This window comes from Crassostrea angulata, unplaced genomic scaffold (genome assembly GCF_025612915.1).
Source record: "Crassostrea angulata isolate pt1a10 unplaced genomic scaffold, ASM2561291v2 HiC_scaffold_229, whole genome shotgun sequence".
NCBI classification, from domain to species: domain Eukaryota; kingdom Metazoa; phylum Mollusca; class Bivalvia; order Ostreida; family Ostreidae; genus Magallana; species Magallana angulata.
The window spans coordinates 206,356-229,804 of record NW_026441782.1 but is presented as its reverse complement, the minus strand read 5'-3'; the positions used below and the strand labels follow the sequence as shown (position 1 = coordinate 229,804).

The 23,449-nt window shown below is 33.3% G+C and overlaps 1 protein-coding gene across 1 annotated transcript in view; it reads left to right on the top strand.

Moving 5' to 3' along the window:
* Window positions 1-23,449, top strand: part of LOC128169831 (uncharacterized) — an 80,402-nt gene that overhangs the window by 30,827 nt on the left and 26,126 nt on the right. Inside the window, exons 3-8 of the mRNA XM_052835888.1 lie at window positions 7,831-8,029; window positions 8,490-8,546; window positions 8,809-8,875; window positions 18,700-19,356; window positions 19,457-19,563; window positions 23,179-23,275. Coding sequence (XP_052691848.1) covers window positions 7,831-8,029; window positions 8,490-8,546; window positions 8,809-8,875; window positions 18,700-19,356; window positions 19,457-19,563; window positions 23,179-23,275 — 1,184 coding nt within the window. The remainder of the gene's footprint in view (window positions 1-7,830; window positions 8,030-8,489; window positions 8,547-8,808; window positions 8,876-18,699; window positions 19,357-19,456; window positions 19,564-23,178; window positions 23,276-23,449) is intronic.

Sequence of the window (23,449 nt, the reverse complement as noted above, 5' to 3'; positions counted from 1 at the left end):
AAAAAGCCATTTCCCTAGAAAAGCTGTAACTTTAGTGAAAGCAGCCTTAGATAATGTAGGTTCAAATTTGCTCAAATCAAAATCTTGAGGAGTGGGGTGGGGCCATGTTGGTAATTCAATTTTACTACGAAAAATATTTAATAAGCTCACAAACTGAAATGTTATAATATATGATTATACTTATATAGAGCATTTTGACATATTGCTGATTCTCTAAAATTGTTTAAACTTTGGCCCCTGGAAGGTTTTTTGGCCTCACAAGGGGTTCAGAATTTGATAAAGGTTTATATCCCATATACCATATACATACATACCGGTGAGTGGTAACTTCAGTCTGTCTGAAAAAGGGCAAAATTTAAAACCAGCAATATGTTCTTGTTAAATAATAGGTTTGGTTGGTAAGGAATTTTTTGCGACTTTAGGTAATTTCCAAGTCATCTTATTATCCCCTTGCGCAACTTGTTGCGAAGGGGGGGTTACTGTCGTATCGCCCCAAAGCCAAAGCGCCCCATGCACGAGCGCCCCAAATTATTTTTGGAGCGCCCCAATTACATTTCACGAGCGCCCCAAATGTATTCACGAGCGCCCCAAAGTAAAATTATCATTATACCTTACGTCTTGGAAAATTTGCCCGAGCGCCCCAAAATTGGATTTTCCAATATTGTACTAAAATTTGGATCGTTTTCACGAGCGCCCCAAAATGATTTTCCTGATTATGTCTTTCTGCATAGAAACTTGTTGTATCATTACACCTTAAGTCATGAATAATTTGCCCGAGCGCCCCAAAATGGGTTTTTTCTGATTAAGTCTTTCTGCATAGAATCTTGTTGTATCATTACACCTAACGTCTTGGATAATTTGCACGAGCGCCCCAAAATAGGATTTTCCAATATTGTACTAAAATCGGGATCGTTTTCACGAGCGCACCAAAATGATTTTCCTGATTATGTCTTTCTGTATAGAATCTTGTTGGATTTTTTTTTTTACGAACGTGCTCTGAAGTTGCCTAAGATTTGTAAGAAAACTATCTTATGATTAGGAAATCATTTTCACCAGCGCCCCAAAATAACTTTACCTAACTTTGCTCTCAAATCAGCATTCTATGAGAAGCAAGAATAGCAATTTGTGTAGCCCTTGAAAAAAAAGTCATTTTACATTCATAATATTTTATAAAAAAATGTTTATATTTTATAAAAAAAACCAACAACATTTGGGGCGCTCGTGACATACACGTAAAAAAGTTAATCATAAAAAAGGACCCATTAAAAAACAACATTTGGGGCGCTCGTGACATACACGTGAAAAAAATTAATCATAAAAAAGGACCCATAAAAAAACAACATTTGGGGCGCTCGTAACATACACTTGGGGCGCTCGTGAATTGTACTTGGGGCGTTCCAAAAAAAATTTGGGGCGCTCGTGCATGGGGCGCTTTGGCTTTGGGGCGAAGTGACCAGCACCCCGAAGGGGATATAGCATTGCTGCTGTGTGTGTATGTGTATGATTGTGTTCAGCTTGGAAGCAAGTTTAAAAGAAAAGCCTTGCATTGATATTTATCAAACTTTGTACACTTATTTGGCATAGGACAAACCCTGTAAATAATTTCAAGTCAACTAGAGCAGAGCTCGTGGCAAAGCCACGAGTAGGTCTTCCGTTGTTGCTGCGAGTTGAAAATATATGTGATGCGGTGTCAAACGATTATAATTACTAAACTTTCAGTTCTGCTTTTGTTATAAAAACGTGTTGTGATTGAAAGCCTGCATATAAAACGTGTATTGAAAAAGAAAATAAGAAAATGTTTTAGGAAAACTATTTGTCGCACACAGTTTATGTAATCGTAACAAACATTATTTAAAAAATGAGATATTTAATGGCGAGTTAAATTTTCAGAGGGTAGCAAGCATTGTTGTAAACAGTATGTACTCATGGGTCATGTCAGGAATTGTGTGTTTTTTTTAAACCGAACCCGTTTACAAAACACGTAACCTTTTCTCTAAAATAATTTCTTTATTTAAATATTTCTAAATTTTTAAAAACAATGTACAATTTAGAATTGTTGCGTGCTGACAAATTTACAGATTCTGAAACGTACTACTATACCAAAAAAGCGTGCGACTTACGTGCAAGAAACGTTTCGTGTTGACCGTTTAGCGTTTCGTGTGAATCGTGAAGCGTTTCGTGTAAACCGTTTAGCGTTTCGGACAAAGCGTGCAGAGTTTCGGACAAAGCGTGTAAATCGTTTCGACCAAAGCGTGCGAGAACCATGTGAAACGTTCATCAGATTTCATTCGGAACTCTCTGACAATTTGTTTCAAAATGGCGCCCGTGTTTTACATTACATGTACTGTTTGTAATTGGCAAAACTCTTTTGTAGGTATTTACATGAAAAAAAATCTAGAGGAAATGATATACTTATCTTTTTACAAAATTGAATTTATTTTTTAACAAACAAAAAAAAGGTATATGTATTAAAAGACGACTAGTTACAGAGTACATGTATATATAACGTTTTTATACGATGTTTCAGTACTGGTCCAGTCGTTTTACCGGTAACGAATATTTGCCAGTATCGAATAATTTTTAGAAAAATTACTAGTGGAAGACGAAGTTGAGGTTTTAAAAAATTCTAGCTAGGTAATTATAAAACAAAAATAAATATTCTATCAGTGCGTGAAGTTGTTTGCCACTTTGTATTTTGGAGAGGATTTATATAGGCTTTGCCTGTTGCCTAATCCATTTGATTACTCAATAAAATATGTTTAAATTAAGTTGTTTGCCATTTGCACGATTATTTACCGAATTGTTTACAAATTAAAAATGTGACCCAGATATGAGCTGCCGGAAGATCAAAGCAGAAAAAACGAAAGTGTGAAAACAATTAAACCTAACTATGAAAATAAGTTTGTTATTGATCCCTATTTAGTGGATAATTAGTAAATATAATTCATTTAAAAAGATAATGCATCATATCAAATAATAATGGAGCTTTGAATGAAATTACGACTTCAAATAGAACCACGTGTAGTTTTCCTAGTTTCGGTTCATTGCGACAGAAGTATTATTTGGCTGCATATATTGATAGATATACGGGAAAAACAAAGGAAAATGGCACCTACTTATCATCAATTACTATTATAAAGTGTTTTTTATGAAAATTCAATATTATAAAGTAACGCAAATGAAAACTGTTCAAGTCCAGTTTTAATTTGACGGGAAAACGGTATGATAAAAATAACGATCATATTATTTGTTTAAAAGACATATTCCCACAATTGTTTTTCCTTGTTCATTTATAAGTCCATTAACATGTACCTCTAGTATATTTTTGAAATTAATTCGCCTCAAAATATTCGGTCAGAAGTGATAAAGGGCGCTTTTAATTCGATACTGGGAAACGAATTCGAAACTAGGAAAATGGAGGGGGTGTTGAAATTACTTCCTTTATATTTTCGGAAGTTTGATACTACAGTTTAGAAGGACAAAGAAACTCGATTTAAACATAAAATAAAAACATTTGGAATTCCGATAATAATAGTTGCATGCACGACGAAACCGCATACTGATTCGTTACCGGTAAAATGACTGTACAATATCAAAATTCGCTATACATAAAAAATATTAAAAACAATTAGCAAAACATGATTTCCGTTGGAACAAGCCTTAATCAACTTTAACTTACACGAGCATGTTTTGATAAGCTTGTATTTTTTTTTTTATATTTATTTACATCGATAACTCTTACTAAGACCATTCGGCTTTGTATAAGCGGCACACATAACCTCGGACATCGGGTGAGACCTGCACCTGGCTGAACCTGTCAATCAAACTCTGTGTATTTGTTTTCATTGGATGGTCAAGCGTCTCTTTTTTTGTCAATAGCCAATGGAAAAATTAATGACTTCAAGGTAATCGGAATCAGTATTTGTTGAAGCACACAATTTAAATGATAGAAAATTTATTAATTATTTGAACAAAATTAAATTTAAACATAGAAAGAAAACATACTGATCATTTCTATGAATTGCGGGAAGTAAGTTCTTTGGAATCCTGATTATAGATATTTTTACAAGTAATTATTTTAATTATTTAAACCACTGTTAACGGAAAACAAGAGGTCTTAGAAGTAATTAACGCACAGGGATTTGCCTACAATGTACACAGTCATGCAATTAATTATTATGGGAATCTTTACGTATGGTACTTAATTCAAATAGATCATGATAATCTATACACTGTACGCCGTTATACATGTACATGTAAGGAGCGTCGGTAATATATACGAAGATTGAGTCAGAAATTTAAATCATTTTTATTTCTTGTTCTTCACAATACAATGTTAAATTACTTTGGAAAAAAATCCGATATAGTAATTACAACTTTCTTTTTTGTTTTAATCATTTGAATTTTTTTCTGAGGTACATGAATATGTACAGAACATATTTATTTACGCGAATGATACGACATAGGAAAAAATTATCGGATGTTTGTATAACATTGTTTTCTAACGAATGTGACTAATTTAATTTTAAATATTTTTCCACAGTTTCAATGTAAATAACATCAGATTTATTTACTGTTTGTATTTTTACATCGTATTCTCTGAAACCAATAAAAATACTAATGTTAGAAGAAATATCAAATCCCGCCGAATACTGAAAACCCGATTTCAGTTTGTAATCATACGGATTTTATTTTTGCTATTGACTATTGAGTTACGGTAACATTTTTTCTGGATGATTTTTTTTTTTATTTATTATTTTATGTAGTAAAAGCACCATTCCAATTGTTACTCAATTAACATAACAATTGATGACCCAGGGCTATATATGTTCTGAACTGTGTGCGCTGAAGCGACACAAGATTCTCGGTCGCACGTGGCGATTAAATTAACACAGACTGACCGAATAAACAAACGGGTGGGAAAATGAAACAAAATGTTACACATAAGAAGAAGCCACCAAAAATGATTTTCGACAGATCTTGATGTCGTTTCGCCAATCAAAAAAACAAAAATACAGCGCGAGCTCCTGTCAGCGGGGCGGGAGGAGGAGGGGGGAGGGGGGGGGGGGGGGGGGCAGCAATGAGTTCGCTTCCACAATGAAACGAACATGTAGAAAAACTACAGAAGTGGTTAATATGTGACAGATAGAATCTAATCTAAAGTTGTTTAAAACTCATGTGAATATTCTTTTTAAATAATCATCGAATGCCTCAACTCAGGACATTCTTTTATCGTGCTAGCACCTACCGCAAACATGTAACATGGAACTTTGATTATAATTTGATTTGATTTTTAAACTACCTTGTACGCTATCGTATACATCAATGCTTAATCAACTGTACAAGTAAAATAAATCTATCTTTTCACCTTAAACCAATGTAATAGTTGAAATCATAATAAAATATAGTTGTGTCCGTGCAAAATATGAAACATGAACGCGTGATAAGGTACATGCAGAAGATCACGAACCAATCGCGGATCACTTGTCCACTCGCGCCGGATCTCCTCAGCCATGTGCGATGGGTGATCATCATCTAATTGTTTAATATTTAGGGGTTGTTGTTGTTGTTGATTTAAAGCATTATTAGTACAGTTTATAAAATATTTTACATTAACAAACCAACCATTAATTTATGTCTGACGATGCTTCCGATTTGGAGTAATATCGTTCATTAATATTCATCTACACTCAAATTTAATTAAATAAATACAAAATGGACAAACTTTGGTAACATAAAATTAAAACAGTTCTTGTATTTACGGCTATATTAACTCTAACACGTTCATGTGCATGGAAGTGTGCGTCTCGGTGTGCGAAATTTGTGTATTAAATAACCGCTATGTAGTGCAGCCATGGCTGAGATCCTCGGCCGTGGGCGAACGATAGATTACGTAAAGGTACAACGCACAGACTCGCACAGCTCAGAACCCAGGAAGCTTTGAAAAGATTGCAGTATAATGACCTTACTCTATCAAATAGAAGTTCTTTATTTTAAACTTAAAACCCACAATTGATCTATGTTTATTATTGCTTTAGATTGAAAATGACATTCCTTTATTAATTAACTGAACGATTTCTTAATTGACACCCAATCGTTTAATCCATTAAAAAAATATGTGTAATCAAAACGAAAACAATTCTTGAGTTTGCGGATAAATAAACTCATTTATGAGAGACGCAACTCTTGTGTATTAGATAACCGCTGACCGCTAGGTAGTCCAGCCGCGACAATGGTGACCGATTTTCTCGGCCGCGGGCGAGGGAGAGCTTACGTAATGGCACACACACACAGCTCTGATTCAAGGTAGATTTTAAATGCATGGAGTTAATAACTAAAATGTAATGCATAGATTTTTTTTTAATTCCATATTTTGTGGTTTACTAGAAAAGAAAAACAATGATTTGTTTTCCAAATCCCGTTTTTAAGGATTGTGCATTATAAGAACTTAACAACAATGACTTAAACTCCTAAAATAAAGCACGTATTCTAAAAAAAAAAAGAATTCTTATGAATTAATGCCGTTTGTATAAACCAGCATACTTTCGGCGGTAACTTTATGCCAGTTGTACGCGCAAAGACTTTCGTTAACTTGTCAAATGAAAACATGTACATGTTAACATGTAAAGCTTTTAACACTCATATTACACAAATCTCATACAAAATAACATTGTAACGACCTTTATGAGATCCCAACAAACAACTTTTCCAGCGACAGCCATATCGAAATCCTAACCGTTTTTGAGTTATAAAGCAAACACTTTTAGGGACCATTGGCCCTTAATTTAAGGGGCCAGCCCTTTTTTATAAGTGTCAAATGAAAGCCCTTGATATTTTGCACAACTTTTATTCTACATGTCATAGCAAAATATTTTTCGTTTAAAAGATATAAAGGAAAACATGTCTAAATTTTTGCACTTTTTTTAATCCTGTTTTTTGACCCCCTACCCTCTCCTAAATAAAAAAGCGTAATCTTAAAACAAAAACAGATGTGCACAACTACAATGTGTCTGTTATTCAAATTCGTTGGATTCCCATTCCCTGCTATCATAGTCTCGGAGCCTTTGTCTGGAAACAAAAGGCCCTAAAAAAATTTAAAAGGGGAATAACTTTTTAACGGAAAGGGAATTCAAAATTTTATGAATTGCTTAAGATAGTGTTTTGTAAAGTACATTGGCCCTGAAAATTTGAGCAAAAACCGTTCAGAAATGAGCAAGATATGAAGCCTCAAAGTTCGCGTCTAGGAAACAAAAAAAAAAAAAGAAAAATATGAAAAATCTTAACCCGCACAATAATAGAAAGGTCTTCCGTTGGAAACGGAAGACCTTAATTAGTTGTCCAATGAGTACTTGACAATAACTACTTCCGCTTCATTTCTGTGAAACCTAAGGGAAAGTAAGCAGTTCAAATCAACAAATAACTTGATATTTTTTGGATTCAGATCTAGTACAGGTAAAGAAAAAGTAGTTTTTGTTGTAATGGAGGGTTAGGAGAATGTTGTCTCCTCATTTACATTTCCATATATTCCTAAATAATGCACCCCCCACACAATAACTCATGTCGCGATGGGATGCTCTACTTAGCTAAATCAGCTAAATGGAAAATGAGTTGTTTTTATCTGCTAATGTTTGGAGTTATAGCTAGAACATGAATGTGACAAAACCTTTGTGATCCATAGAAATTGAATCATATGTTAACTTCCTCTGATTTAATATTTAGTAATTAGTGTGATGCCTGTATTACTGGATGCAAATCTTTGGGCAACACAAAATAGATATAATAGAGCTACTTTAGTCATATTAGTAATTACAATGTTTTATTAATTAACAGCTTGGATGCAACAGAATCATCCAGAAAAGGCAGATTTGCCAATGATGCAGCACCTGGTGATGTCCAATGCAATGCTTCAGTTAAGTGTTTACCCAGCAAAGGAAAACCATATCTGGCTCTGTTTGCCAATAGAAAAATAGGAATTGGGGAAGAAATAAGATATGACTATGGGGTTCCAGATCTTCCATGGAGAAAGCAGGTACTTTGAACACAAGGGCTCAAATTTTCATTGTAAATTTAACCTAACCAAGGTGGTATATTGAACACCTTCCCACACCTTGGGTCACTAAATGCTTCATATCATAATCAATAATAAAATCAAGTATAATTTCATTGAGAATGAATCCATTAAACATCCAAAATCGGCCCTTCTCTCCCCTCCCTCCCCCCCCCCCCCCCAATAATTACCAGGTAGTAAAGGAGTTGAATTGCATTATCCTTTTCTTTAAACACTGAAGTTTTTAAACATCAATTTCTTGTTTTAATAAAGTATTACATGCATATTAAATCTTATAATAGCTATAAAAATTTGGAAGAAGAAAATAGATGATATTAAAGCGATTGAAATTATTTAAAAACTTTCACTTGATACATTTGCTCTTAAAATATTTGAATATGATTATATGTTCTTTCTTTTGATTTGGTTCCTTTTTTCTTAGGGTAAAAAATGTAAAATAGGAAAAAAAGAAACTGCTTGTGTCCAAAAAGATTTGCAAGTAAGTATACTTATATAATGTCTTTAATAAAGATTTTTTTCAAATATCACAACCATTATTTTATAATGTACTGAAAAAAATGTTGATTATTTAAGTTAATGCATTATTCAATGATAAATGTGTCAATGGTTTTGAAAACAGTGATTTTTAATAAAGCAGCCGCAAATTAAATTTTGCGAAATTTTCCAAGATTCCTTTAAATCTTATTTTGGTACTAATACACCTGCTAGTGTGTAATCTGTTGCATTACTAAATATTTTAGCTAAAAGAGTGCAGAGTACTTGTCAAGAAACTACCAGTGGATATTAGTAAAGTGGTGTTTCTGTCTGGTGAGTAAAGAATTAAAATAATTGATAAATTTTAGCTTTTTGCAAAGCAACAAGTGGGTGTTCATAAGTGTAACTGATCTGGTTGAAGATTTCAAAGCTTAGACATAAGTAAAATCATGAACAAATCTAAACATTTGTGATTGTCTTATGGCCACACCAATTTTCAGCTGACTCAAAAGAATACTTTAAACTTCTTAAAAATTACAGTACCCGCAACATTATTTTTTACAATCATATCCTATCGTATCATGTATCAATCATATCATATCATGTGTGTACTGGTCTATCATGCGTTAATCCTATCCTAGCGTGCGTAAATCCGATCAGGTTTATCATTCAATTTTAGCAGTTTTTCTGTTTATCCTATGGTGTTAATAGTATAACTCCTTTTAATAACAAGTTAATTTATTTCAAAGTAACAAGTCGTTCGATGTGCCATATACGATAATCTGTAGAACAAAAATTGTAAAATTCTATTCAGCATTCTATCATGATACTCTGTAATTTATGTTATTCTGTTGATCAAAATTAAACAATATTACATGTAAATCATATCTGTAAGCAGTGAAAATTAAAAATTAATGTTAACTGTTAAAGTTCCTCTGAACAAGGTAACATATTACCTTACCTGTATATCAAATGTATTAATTTGTACGCAGAGTGTAAACATTAATTTGTATGTACAAGGTTTGTTAGAAAAGTTCGGGGACAAAGTGATTGACGGCAATATTGCTGTGTATTTTGTAGGATGACGTATGATTTATTAAATGACTACCAATTGAAAATAAGTACGCAAAAATTCATATGATTTTGAAGTTGTTTTCAAAAGATACAGCGATTTTCATTTTGCATGAATTGGATTTATGGAGCACCATTTAATATTTTCACAACGTCAGATGACGTCAAACTACTGAAAGGCAATTGAAACCTGTCACTCTTTTTCAAAGTAGACACCTTTTAGTTCACACACTTTTCATGCCACTAACCAATTTCTAAAGTGCACGTTCACACCATTATTTGTCAAATTTTTGTATAATGTCTTTTGTGTCATATCGTAGATCATTTAGGTCCAAAAATCTCTGTCCACGCAGTTTCGACTACAGATAAAGAAATAAAGCGAAATCCATAGGTGCAAGATCAGGCCCCGAGGTTATAAAACTTTTTCCGTACTCATACTCCAACTCGTACCTGTACTCCGAGTATGTGCTCCAATGAGTACGACTCAAAAAAACCGAGGATATAAAAGTTTTGCAGTACGTTCTCCGCTGAGTACTATTTGGAGTATGCTCCAAAAGCCGATCGATGAAATTTTATGTCTCCGGAGAAAGACAGAGAACGGAAATTCATGTAAATAGTCCTGGCATGTACGCAAACTGTACATGTATTCAGATTAATTATTTATCAACAAAATGTAACACATTATTTACATGTACATATTACCTTCTTCATCTGCAAGCATAGAGATGTGTCTGCATCTATAACTTATGAATTTTTGAGCAACAAAGACGATAAATCCAGTGTAATTGGTAAAATTATCAACAAATTGTGTTTATGTCAAATCACATGAGACTCAGATAGTGATTCATGCATGTGATGATTAAGTATAATTATGTTGTAAGGAACGATATGAATATAAAAGAAAGAAGTAAGAATTTACACGGATATGAAGAGAGTATTTCAACATAGAATTTAGTTCGATATATCTTAACGAGGCCGAGTACAGAATGAGTATGCACGCTTTCGGGCAGTGTTTCATTTGTATTGTGACGTCATCTTTTTGCGTTGTTGAAAATAGCTCGTTTGATGCGTAAAATTGATTTTATATTGTGAAATAAACATAAATGTCTCGAAGTATAAGCTATATTTGGGCTCGGGTCGAAAACATGAAGAGGGTTCAGCAAGCCTAGCCCTCTCACGTTTTCTTAACCTGCCTAAATATAGCCTAATTCATATATTTCAAGACAGAAACCATGTATTTTATATTAATGACCCTTAATATGTGATGTTATATATTTATTTATTACTTAAATATTTCTGAATGTTTTAATAATACTATAAAGATCACCATTTCCGTTTTTGTCAAATCAAAAATAGCCATTATCTGACAAACTGGGAAATTAGGTATACAAAAAAAACAACTTTGATAAGATCCCTGGAACAAACCAGGAGGTAAAAGGTTTTTTTTATTTGACCATTTGATGCCTTTTAGCCATAGCTTTAATATGTAGAACAGGAAAAGAAATCCCTAGGGCAGAAGTTTAAAAAAAATGTAAAAAATGTGCAAAATTGATACATTTCAAGCAAAATCCCATAGGGTCCTATGTTAAAAATTAACAAACTTTGAGAAGACCCCTTAAACAAACGGTGTGGTAAATGTCTTATTTTTTTTTCTTAAAATAATAATTATATCAGTAGAAATTCATGTAAAAAATTCATTCAAAAATCTAGGGCAGAAAAAATTAGACCCGGCATCGTTAAGTTTTCCTGGCTTTTTAACGATTTTGATATTTTACATGCCAGGAAAAGGTCAGAAACGACGCCAATACAAAACTGGAAAGTCACTGCCCCCAAGTGGATATCTCTTAAGATATTTAGTGAGCAGTTCCTGAATTAGGAAAAACAGGGAAGAGTTTAATTAAAAAATACAAATATATACTTGGGAAAATCACAAAAATACTGAAAAGATCCGTTTATTTTCACACTCAGAAAGTATACACTAAGGAAATTATATGGGTAAAAAACTATTCCAATTTAATTGCAACATACTATATTTGCCTTAATTCTTGTGAGAAAAAAACCATCTAATATCTTGAAGGGTTGGGGTTGGGGTTGGAATTGCATCAATGAACATATGCCAAAAGCCAAGGACACACGTAAAGTTTCTCATTTCAATATTTTTGGAAATGTGCACGAGCGTTAAAGAAAATTCACTAATTGAAATATTTTTGAAATTTCCAATATGAGGACCACGTTAAACCGAAACAATGTGTTCAAGGAAACTGTACTAAAGTTGCTGTAACCCTTTTTGTGGGGTTTTATTGATGGTTCAAGTTTTTCTCACTTAGTCAAGGCTTGAAAATGTGTGTTTAGAATTTATACATACATGAACTGTGTCATTTTTAATCTTCAAAGTAACGTCATTTGATATTTTTGAGCAAGCATTTTCCGATTTATCTTTAAAATTCGAAATACATGTGTTAATTTTGATGCATTGACATAAATATTTGGTTAGTTTATCTAAATAGTTACTTGCTAATGAAATAAAACAATTTAAGAGATGAATATTCCCACAGCTAAGCTATATAGAGAAAAATCTCTCACATGAAAGTGCGAAGAAACTATTTTATCACAAGTAGTACATGTATTTTCAATCGATTGCATAGAATTACAATAATCCCCTTCATATCTCTCTCTCTCTCTCTCTCTCTCTCTCATAAATTCTAGCTTCTATCATGTGGGTTATGATTAATTAAAGTGTTATCTTTTTTTTTTTTTTACATAAACAAGCTTTTTATTAACTGAAAATTACCCGAATTCTCAAGCAGAATATATACGTCGATCATACTTAATGTTTTTGTAGAAAGATACTAATAGAATACTTAAGACTATGGGGTCACCGGGACCCACCATCCTTATATTCGAGCGTTTATAATCAAATGTTAAGCCAAACAATGTATTTCACTTACGTATACTTAGACATGTCTATGCTCTCGATGTTTTAATTTGAGATAAATGATAAAGATCGTAAAGTAGGTGATGTTCCATGGTAAAATTTCTTTGATATTCAAATAGACGTTTGAGATATTTCTTCTCGTGATTACCGGTATACTTAAAGTAATAAGATTATTTACAATTTTAAAAGGTTTGTAGATTTAAGACCTACAGTCATCAAATCCCTCTGTCTTGTAGAAATCCAAGAAACATATCCTTTAATTTTTTTTTTCTTTCGAATGACTGTAAATTAATCAGTTTAAAAATAAAGTTCAATGGGACAATGTAAATTAATGAAGTTTTAATAAAAGATATATATACCAGCTTATATTATAATAACAATGGAAGAGTCGTTAAAACACTAGTTAGTATAACCAATTACCTAAAGGTGGGTATATGGGTGACTGGTCATATTTGAACACAAGGACAGCGTAACCAAAATGTTTTTTTCTTGGTTTTTTTAGTTACACCATTGAACACGCGCATTTTCTTCATATTGCACCATTGAAATCAGTGTAATGTAGAGAAATTCCCCAAGTTAAAAAAACAAAGAAGATAATTAAGACTCGCAAGTTGTACATAATAAGTAAGTAATAGAAAGGGTTAGACTTTTATGCATCCCCCATCCTTTGTAATGTTTAGAACTAACCTACATCTTCACTATAATCAAAAAGGGACCCAGCAAGTACATCTGATTGAAATTGATTAATAACGATACATGTACATTGATTTCTTTGTTAGCTCACCTGAGCTGAAAGCTCAAGTGAGCTATTCTGATCACATTTTGTCTGTCGTCCGTCTGTCCGTAAACTTTTCACATTTTCAACATCTTCTCAAGAACTACTGGGCCAATTCCAACCAAACTTGGCACAAATTATCCTTAGGCAAAGGGGATTCAAAGTTGTGAAAATTAAGGGTCAAACTCATTTTCAAGGGGAGATAATTAGAAATTAATGAAAAATTTCGAGAAATTTTCAAAAATCTTCTTCTCAAGAACCAGAAAGCCAGGAAAGCTGAAACTTGTGTGGAAGCATCCTCAGGTAGTGTAGATTCAAAGTTGTGAAAATCATGACCCCCGGGGGTAGGGTGGGGCCACAATGGGGGTCGAAGTTTTACATAGGAATATATAGAGTAAATCTTTAAAAATCTTCTTCTCAGAAACTAATCAGCCAGGAAAGCTGAAACTTGTGTGGAAGTATCCTCAGGTAGTGTAGATTCAAAGTTGTGAAAATCATGACCCCCGGGGGTAGGGTGAGGCCACAATGGGGTGGTCGAAGTTTTACATAGGAATATATAGAGTAAATCTTTAACAATCTTCTTCTCAGAAACTAATCAGCCAGGAAAGCTGAAACTTGTGTGGAAGCATCCTAAGGTAGTGTAGATTCAAAGTTGTGAAAATCATGACCCCCGGGGGTAGGGTGGGGCCACAATGGGGGGTCGAAGTTTTACATAGGAATTTATATATATGGAGTAAATCTTTAAAATCTTCTTCTCAGAAACTAATCAGCCAGGAAAGCTGAAACTTATGTGGAAGCATCCTCAGGTAGTGCAGATTCAAAGTTGTGAAAATCATGATCCCTGGCGGTAGGGTGGGGCACAATGGAGGGTCGAAATTTTACATAGGAATATATAGAGTAAATCATTAAAATTCTTCTTCTCAGAAACTAATCAGCCAGAAACGCTGAAACTTATGTGGAAGTATCCTCAGGCAGTGTAGATTCAAAGTTGTGAAAATCATGACCCCTGGGGGTAGGGTGAGGCCACATTTGGTGGGGGGGGGTGTTAAAGTTTTACATTGGAATATATAGTCAATCTTTAAAAATCTTCTTCTCAGAAACTAATCAGCCAGAAAAGCTGAAACTTGTGTGGAAGCATCCTCAGGTAGTGTAGATTCAAAGTTGTGAAAATCATGACCCCCAGGGGTAGGGTGGGGCCACAATGGGGGGGGGGTCGAAGTTTTACATAGGAATATATAAAGTAAATCTTTGAAAATCTTCTCAGAAACTAATCAGCCAGGAAAGCTGAAACTCGTGTGGAAGCATCCTCAGGCAGTGTAGATTCAAAGTTGTGAAAATCATGATCCCTGGGGGTAGGGTGGGGCACAATGGGGGGTCGAAGTTTAACATAGGAATATATAGAGTAAATATTTAAAAATCTTCTTCTCAGAAACTAATCAGCCAGGAAAGCTGAAACTTGTGTGGAAGTATCCTCAGGTAGTGTAGATTCAAAGTTGTGAAAACATGATCCCTGGGGTTAGGGTGAGCCCACATTGGGAGGGGGGGGGGTGTTAAAGTTTTACATAGGAATATATAGAGTAAATATTTAAAAATCTTCTTCTCAGAAACTAATCAGCCAGATGATTCTTTATAATTGTTAAGACTTTGGCTCCAGGACAATTCTTTGGCCTCACAAGAAGGTTCAGAGTTTGATGTAAGCTTAATATCCCATATATAAACAATTTTAAGGGATCTTTTTGAGGACTGCAATACTTAACATGTGATATGACTATTAAATCATCCTGTTAGAAAAGGGACTAATGATTATAAACAAAAGAATATCCAGGGGGGGGGGGGGGGAATGGATTTTATTCATACAGGATCTACATGCATTATTGTACATTGTCCAGATTGTTTGTATTATGACTCCATTAAGCTGATTTTATCATACCTATTGTTCCTCAGGTGAGCGATGTGGCCCATGGGCCTCTTGTTTTAAATGATGGGGTGTATGGGTCGTATTTGACTAAAAACAGAATTCTTAAAAAGTCGAGCTATTCAACGCTAGTATTTTGTACATAGATTTACATGTATATGTACATAAATTAATGATGCAAACTATCTAAAAGTTATTTTGATAATCTTGGTTGCAGTTCGCCCTTACTCTTAAAGGGTACCTGCAGTGCCGGTCAATTTTTGATATAATGGAGATCTATGTGTAAAAACATCGTCCTGAAAATTTTACAGCGATCGCATAAGTAGTTTTCGAGATATTTGGGGAAAACTCGATTTCACACCTGAACGAGTTTTGAATCAAGCCGATTTGGCGCGAGATGAACTGTGACGTCACGGGGTCAACGCCGCTGCATGAGAAATAGGAATATCGTATGAAAACTGTTCGTTTTCTTGCATTGTTTTATCGATATATGAACATTTTTTTCTGTTGTTTTATTTCCTTATCAACCCTGGATGATTTATTATACTGTTGTTTGAGTTTAACCCGTATTTTATCGAACAAAAATGCCGAATTTGGACAATTGTTTGCTTCATGAATTTTTTCAAATGTGTAATACATTTTACATATAAATGCACACCATATGTAGCAAAATGACAATTAATCAAAGCATCATTGTTATAAGAAACATATTTTGTTAATATTGTCATTCTTTCGATTGATTTCTTAGTGACATTATTAACTGATTAATAATATTGATAATACATAATGTTATTTCGTAAAAGGTAATTCGGGTCTATTTCTCGTATAAGGCATAAAATTACAAATGATGTCGCCCGATTATTCAATAATATTGACATCGGACCAATAACAATCAAAATAGTATGCATTCTTTAACAAACAAACACGGGATTATAAACGGATCAAGGCGAAAGTCCAAGATGGCTGCATGATTAAGTCTGTCTCGTATTCTTTTAAAAATACGATTATGGAATTTAATTTTACATTTATTTACATCCTTTGTCAAAATGTTCCAGTTTATTTAGATTTCATAATGATTCCTTGTCAGTATTACAATTTAAGCTATATGGAGTTATAAAGCGTTTAATTGCTGACCATAGCGCTCGAAAGAAAGTTGCACTTTATTAAATAAGAAATTATAAATCCGAAATAATTACTTATTCACATAAAAAAGGTCTCAATTGCTGAATTGTAAATTTGGTCATTATTTAAGTGATTAGATAAGTAACAATAAATGCATTTACTTCGAACATTAGTTTTACTATTTAATAGTATCATGCATGATTCTTTAATCACTGATTGACGGAGATGTTTTAGCTGACGAATGCTTGATTTTACACAGTCTAATTTATTTTTCTGTTTTATCTTTTAACAATTGAGTAGTTAATTATACACAAATCAATTTACCAGTCTAGAGGTGTGAAACCATCTCTTTGTTCACCAGACTCGTGTACCTTGTGTATAAAAACCCAGATACACGTGTGTCTGGAGCAGTGGCTTCTTTAGTTTACCTGTTTACCTGTGTCATTATCTCGGATCACTCATGTGTGAAAGGATATTATGTAATCAAAAAATGAATAATGAACATAAATTTGCCCATGTAAGCGTTTTAAGATATCGTATTCATCGGTAAAAAGGCAACAAATTTTAAAATCCTTTAAAAAGAAATCTGATTGTAATAAAATAATAACTGATACAAATTTCTAGATCTACAATACTTAAAATAACAAGATACGTCAAAACATCAGACCTATATCAATCATTTTTGCTGAAAAATCAAATTTAATTTGTATAGCTTTGTAAGGAAATTTCCCTCGTGTTGACCTCGTGACGTCACTTCCGCTGAAGCCTCGTTATCGCCTAATTCTGTTTTCTCTTGATTAGATTTCCCAAAGCAGGTAAAAATAGCCACTTTGAAGAGGTGTAACTCCTTTATTTTTGCACCGATTTTGATGCGGTTTTTGCATTAAATTTTGGTAAATAAACTCTTTAACATATGTTTCACATCGGCTGGGCTGCAGGTACCCTTTAAATTCACCTCCATTATATCTAGATATGTCATTAATAAAATGGTAAAAACTTTCCATTTTAATTCCTATACATGTATATATGATTAAATCATAGCATGTAATACAGCAACGTTGCAATATGAACAATATTATATGTTTGCACTGCATTTTATTTAGATTAAATGTCTTGAGTACTACTTTGAGAAAGCTTCAAAGCTTACTCAGAAAATCGCCGTTTTGTACTCAGCCGGAGTACGAGTATGTGTATGAAAAAGTTTTATAACCTTGATACCTTGAGTACGAGTATGATTTGGAGCACGGAGTACGATTTGTAGTACGAGATCGTACTCAAGAAAGTTTTATAACCTGGGGCCTGGGCTGTAAAAGCTTGTAAAAGCCCTAAGGGCCTCTTCTTCAATATAATAACTTCAAGGAAAATTGTGATTTGGTCATTTAATCAAATATACATTCTATTTTGAGGCCCTTTCAACATATTGGCACTGGAGCAATTTACAACATGTTTTAGCTTTACTTGAGCTCTCACATACGTTGTACAATGTCTCGCATTTGTTGCATATGTGTTAATGTTGGCATCAAGTTTCCTCAAAATACTGGACTAGCACACTATTCAAATGTGATCCAAATTAATGCAATACAGGAACAATAGTATGAAAGTCTCACCATGCTTTCTTGCAAAAGGGATACATGTTATTTAAAGGCCTTGAGATAAATTGCAGCTGTCTAAGCATGTGTTTTCCTATCATAAGATGTGTCTCCTGTTATCTTGTAACGTTTTACTATCAGTTATCAGCATCAATTTGCTATGCTTTGCCATTACCCTGTAATAATATCTCTGTTTCAGACCACAATTGACCATGGATGCTAATACTGCACCTAGCTTTACCTCACCCCTTGAGCTTGAATATAGATAATCAGAAATTCTAATGATTCTTGCCCCCTTCCTTTTATGAATCAATCAGAGATACATACACAAATAGCAGTATTTCGTTCAATATTACTTTTAAAAAAATCAAATTTCATTATTAGAATATGTTTATTTATTTATTTATAATAAATGTATTTATTAAAGTATTTCTGTTATCTCCTGCCATTTTAAAAACAATTCTTTATATCAATAGAGCAATTCATGAGGACCCAATTAAAATGGACATCAATCAAGATAAAACACTTCATGTTTTTTGCATTTTAGCAAACTATTTAGCATATCAGGCAAAGTGTATTAAGCGTTTCATGTTAATCTTTAAAAAGCTTGCATCAAATGTGTGGTGAAGTAGTATGTTTCATGGTCTGTAATTTATCTTACAGTATTACCAATTGTAATCTGTAGTCATTTAAACCACTTTATGAGACAGTTCAAGTATTAAAATTTAACGACTTTCCTTCATCTTTAAGATTTGGTCCATCATGTAGAAGAAACACAAAAAGAAATGATTACACAAGGTTTGACGGAAGAAGGTGTTCAAGAAGAGTCACAAGAGGGAGAGATTATACAAGGATTGCCGGAAGATGTTGTAGAAGAGTCACAAGAAGAAGAGATTACACAAGGATTGCTGAAAGAGGATGTTGAAGATGAGTCACAAGAAAAAGAGATTATACAAGGATTGCCAGAAGAAGATGTTGTAGAAGAGTCACAAGAAGAAGAGATTATCCAAGGATTTCCGGATGAAGATGTTGTAGAAGAGTCACAAGAGGAAGAGATTATACAAAGATTGTCAGATGAAGATGTAGAAGAGTCACAAGAAGAAGAGATGATACAAGGATTGTCAGAAGAAGATGTAAAAGAGTCACAAGGGGAAGAGATGATACAAGGATTGCCGGAAGAAGATGTTGTAGAAGAGTCACAAGAGGAAGAGATTATACAAAGACTGTCGGATGAAGATGTAGAAGAGTCACAAGGGGAAGAGATTATACAAGGATTGTCGGATGAAGATGTTGTAGAAGAGTCACAAGAGGAAGAGATTATAAAAGAAACCCAGGAAATTGTTTCAAAAGAGTTCAAGAAAAAAGATAGTTCTCTAGATGTTAATACAGATAGTACATTTGCTGAAGGTAATAAGTTAGTAAGGGCTACAATATGTTATACAAGATGTGAACTTTTTCACATTTGTTGGATGAGTGTTTTTTTTTTAACTTTTGAATTTTTTTCAAGGAAAACATGATCTTTTGAGATGTGGAAGATGCAAAGGCATTTATAGTGATGTAGCCTTGTTTGTTAAGCACAGAACAACTTGTCATGCAAAGAAATTGAGCACCAACGTAAGTCACATTATGATTTACATTTATAGTTCTTTTCAACCACAGGCTAAATACTTCAGGTTGAATAAAATGTTGTAATGCGGCCCTCCGCTAAATCAAGTACATCGCTAAATGCCATATGATACATCTATGTATAGGAATAGTCACATTCAGAAATACGCTAATTCAAATCCACGCCAACTTGTTCGAAAACTAGTTTCCGCCAAATATCGTACACGCCAAATACAATACATTTAGGCCAGCATTTTTTAAAATTTCGATTTACAAACCCGCCGACCCTATTTTTTAAAAATTCAAATAAAAATAAAAGGACCTGAACTAGCTATTTATTTTATTTTTTCCTCCGACCTGAAGTTTTCTTTCTGGTAAAAATAAAAATAAATGTTGATGCAATCACGTATGTGTAGTCTGAATTGTTGTTCATGCATTGATTTAATAAAAAGACCAAGTTCTTTCCGATCAAGTCACAGGCACTAGAAGTCACAAAAAACCACCAAAGGGCCTACTCCTGTTTGCTTTCGTCCAACCCTACAATTTACGACCCTATTAAGTTTTGTGATCGGCAACTTAGCCAGAATTTCCTCAATAAAGAGAAGTTGAAGTCTTTTTCTATCACAATTCTGTAAATTAAAAAAAAACACCTCATTGACAAGAAAATGATAAGTTACTTTTAAAAAAAAAAATATTTTTGCAAAATAAATTCTAGAATAATCATAATTTAACCGTTTGGAAATAGATCCTCTACATAACGGTTGTAAGTGGGTCATAGGGTTGGACTAATAACCCTAAACATACTGAACACAGGTCTTATGACTGAAGGAAAGAGAATAATTTTATTTGTCATTAAGGTTAAAGCTAACAAAATAACGAAACATTTCCTTTATTAAAGGTATAGTTACATAAATAAATAAAATTTTAAAAGTTATTTAGTCTTTTTTAAATAAAAAAACTTGTTTGATTTTTTACTGACATTTATGGACATGCTTCTAATCCAATTTATTTTCAGTAACAATATTTTAAATTTTGAATTTGTGAATAGCATTGTTAATTTAATCAAATAAATTATTTCTCAAACTTCTTCCTATTTTTCTGCAAGGAAGAAGTGAAAACTCCCTTATTTTTTTTTTGTCTTAATGTATATGTACAGTATGTACTTGTATTTATAAAAAAAAAACCTTCGTTTTTATACATGCATGTACAATATATCAACACAAATTTTCAGTGCCCATGGATAAAATATGTTATGATAAGAACATCACCAACAACCAAAATTACTTAGATATTTTTAAAAAATGGCAGCTCCTAGACACATGTTCTTATTTTAAAAATAAAAAAAATATTGTTGAAAAATTGTTTTATTTTCATTTTTTTTCTTGACGGACAAATTTTTCAATTTTATTTTTATTTTTTTTCCCTCCTCCTCACCAAATAATTTGAAAAATATTTCGTAAATCTAAAAATAAAAAAATGCTGGCCTTACTGTAAGTTTAAGCCTGTCATTAACACTATTGGTCAAAGACGAAAGGAGGAGGGGTGAGAAGGTTATCTCCAACTTTTAAGAGGGAGAGAGAGAGATGAGAATGGTTATCTAAAATACGGAGAACAGAAGTCTTTTGAGAAAAAACTAAGGCATTGATTTTAACTCAATGAGACAAGGGAGGGGGAAGTATGCTTTATCATTGATGTTCAGACCTGGTTAAAGATTTAGAGCAGATGCCCTTTGGTTGCCACATCTAAGTTATTACTACTCCTACCTTAAAACTTGCATGGATGGTGCATCTTGTGATATTTATTTGGGATGCTTAGTATACACAAGTGCGTACATGACTTTATTGTAATAAAGTTCAATTATCTCTCTGCTTACAAGATCCATAAAAAGACTTTAAATTGCATGCATAGACTGAAGCTTGTATTACTTTACTATAATCATGATAATTAATTTTTACAATAAAGCTAGGTTCTCCGACCCTGAGCTGCAAAATTTGCAAAAGGTTTTACCTGTGCATCAGTGACTTGAACCCCTTTACCTTATATGTATGTAGTAGCTAGATCTCCATGGAGCCACTAAGCCAAGCATTTCATTGAATACCTGATCGTAACATTAACACAGAAAGAATAATTAGATTTGTCTATATGAAAGGCAGATTTATGGTACAAATAAATAAATCCGGATAATTTAGAATTATGGCTGAGGCTCATTGACAAGTACAAAGCATCAACTTAACTCTTAATGCATGAAGACATTTGTATCCTTATGATAACAAACATGACTGGAACCAAACGATTATCCACATATTTAGGCAGCCATTAAAATGTTTTCAGCCCCGAGTCATGTTTTGTTCTAATTATATATGCCCGCTCAGGGATCAAAGCGGGTAGGTTAAGGCAACTCCGAGTTTAATGACCGTCAAAATTATGATCAATTTAAAAACTGTTTATTTTTATGAAAACAGTGCTGAATATTAATACCAAGTGAATGTGTTCACCAAGATATCATTTTTCTACTTCGGAATCGACTCGATCTTTGAAGCTGCCGTACCATGGTGTCACGTGACAGTTAAAAAAAGATCACTTTTTTACCTTAACAAAAAATCAAAAAGTGTAACACTACCCCAAAGTTCATTTGTATGTTTGCTACAATAATTCAATCGGCAATTAGTTCATGTTAATTGGTATTACTGCTAAAATCCTATTGTTAATCGCATAAAATAAATATTGTAAATATATATTGGAAAGGCTGGTCAAGCCATATAAATGTCGATCTGCTTACCTTATAAAACTCGCTGATTAAACAAAATATCCATGCCTGTATTATCCTGATAATATCCTAACTGACACTCATCTAATTCTTATGTATCTGTATTGAATAAGTCTTATTTTGGCATTGTTTACACTGCATTCCGATGATTTGTCTCCCGACATGATCTTCTCTATTAAACATGCTTGTGACGTCAATCAATGATAATTATACGTAATAGAGAGAAATCGAAGATATATTCAGTTAGAAGAGTTTCTTGTTATATTTTATGCCTGTAGTTTTTATAATTTAAACCAGAGATAAAGTTAAAATCGAAAAGTTTCTGAGTAAAATATGACATCATGCTGCTTATTGTGACGTCATATTGATCCGAGGAATATGATCGCTGAGAGTTGCCTTATCATACCCGCGAACCCCGGGTCATGCTTCCTTCTAATTTATGCTCGCTGGGATCAGCCCCGAGCACAATCTGTTCTAGTCTTGATGTCTGCTGGAGATCAGCCCCGGGCATGGGTCTTGTGTCGTTTTCATGCTTACAGCCCAGGCTGTTGCTGGTAGGGAAGAATTGAGTAGCCCCCAAGCGCCAAACTATTTACACATGTATTTTGGGTGTTTACAAATATATGTTTATTATTGTTTTATGTATGATTGTATTCGGTTTGCAGTGTTTGTTTATTTAGCTATACCAGATGTTTGGGTATAAGACCCAATAAATTTTTTGCTTCCTCTTAACTCTTGTTAATTGTTTATAAACTTGGCTTATAACTGCAATATGTTTGGATTACTTCACACAAAATTTTAAACGCTCAAATTATCTCAAACCCTTTTTATACCTGATTTAAAAATTACAATTGCAGGTAGATCTTGGCAGAAATTCATCTTCCCTAAGCAGTGATGAGTCTCAGAATCTTGCAGTTGAGGATGAACGAACAGCAGATCATCAAAATCCAACAGGTATGTAATGTTTTCAGAGACCAGTTTGATTGATTTTTTTGTGTGTAAAAACTACAATATCAAAACTAGTAAATATTACCATCTGGTTTTTAAAGGGGTCCATCTGAAATATTAGAAAGCCCCAAATTTTGCGATTTATTTGGAGTATTACAGATGTTGATTAGTACTATGGAT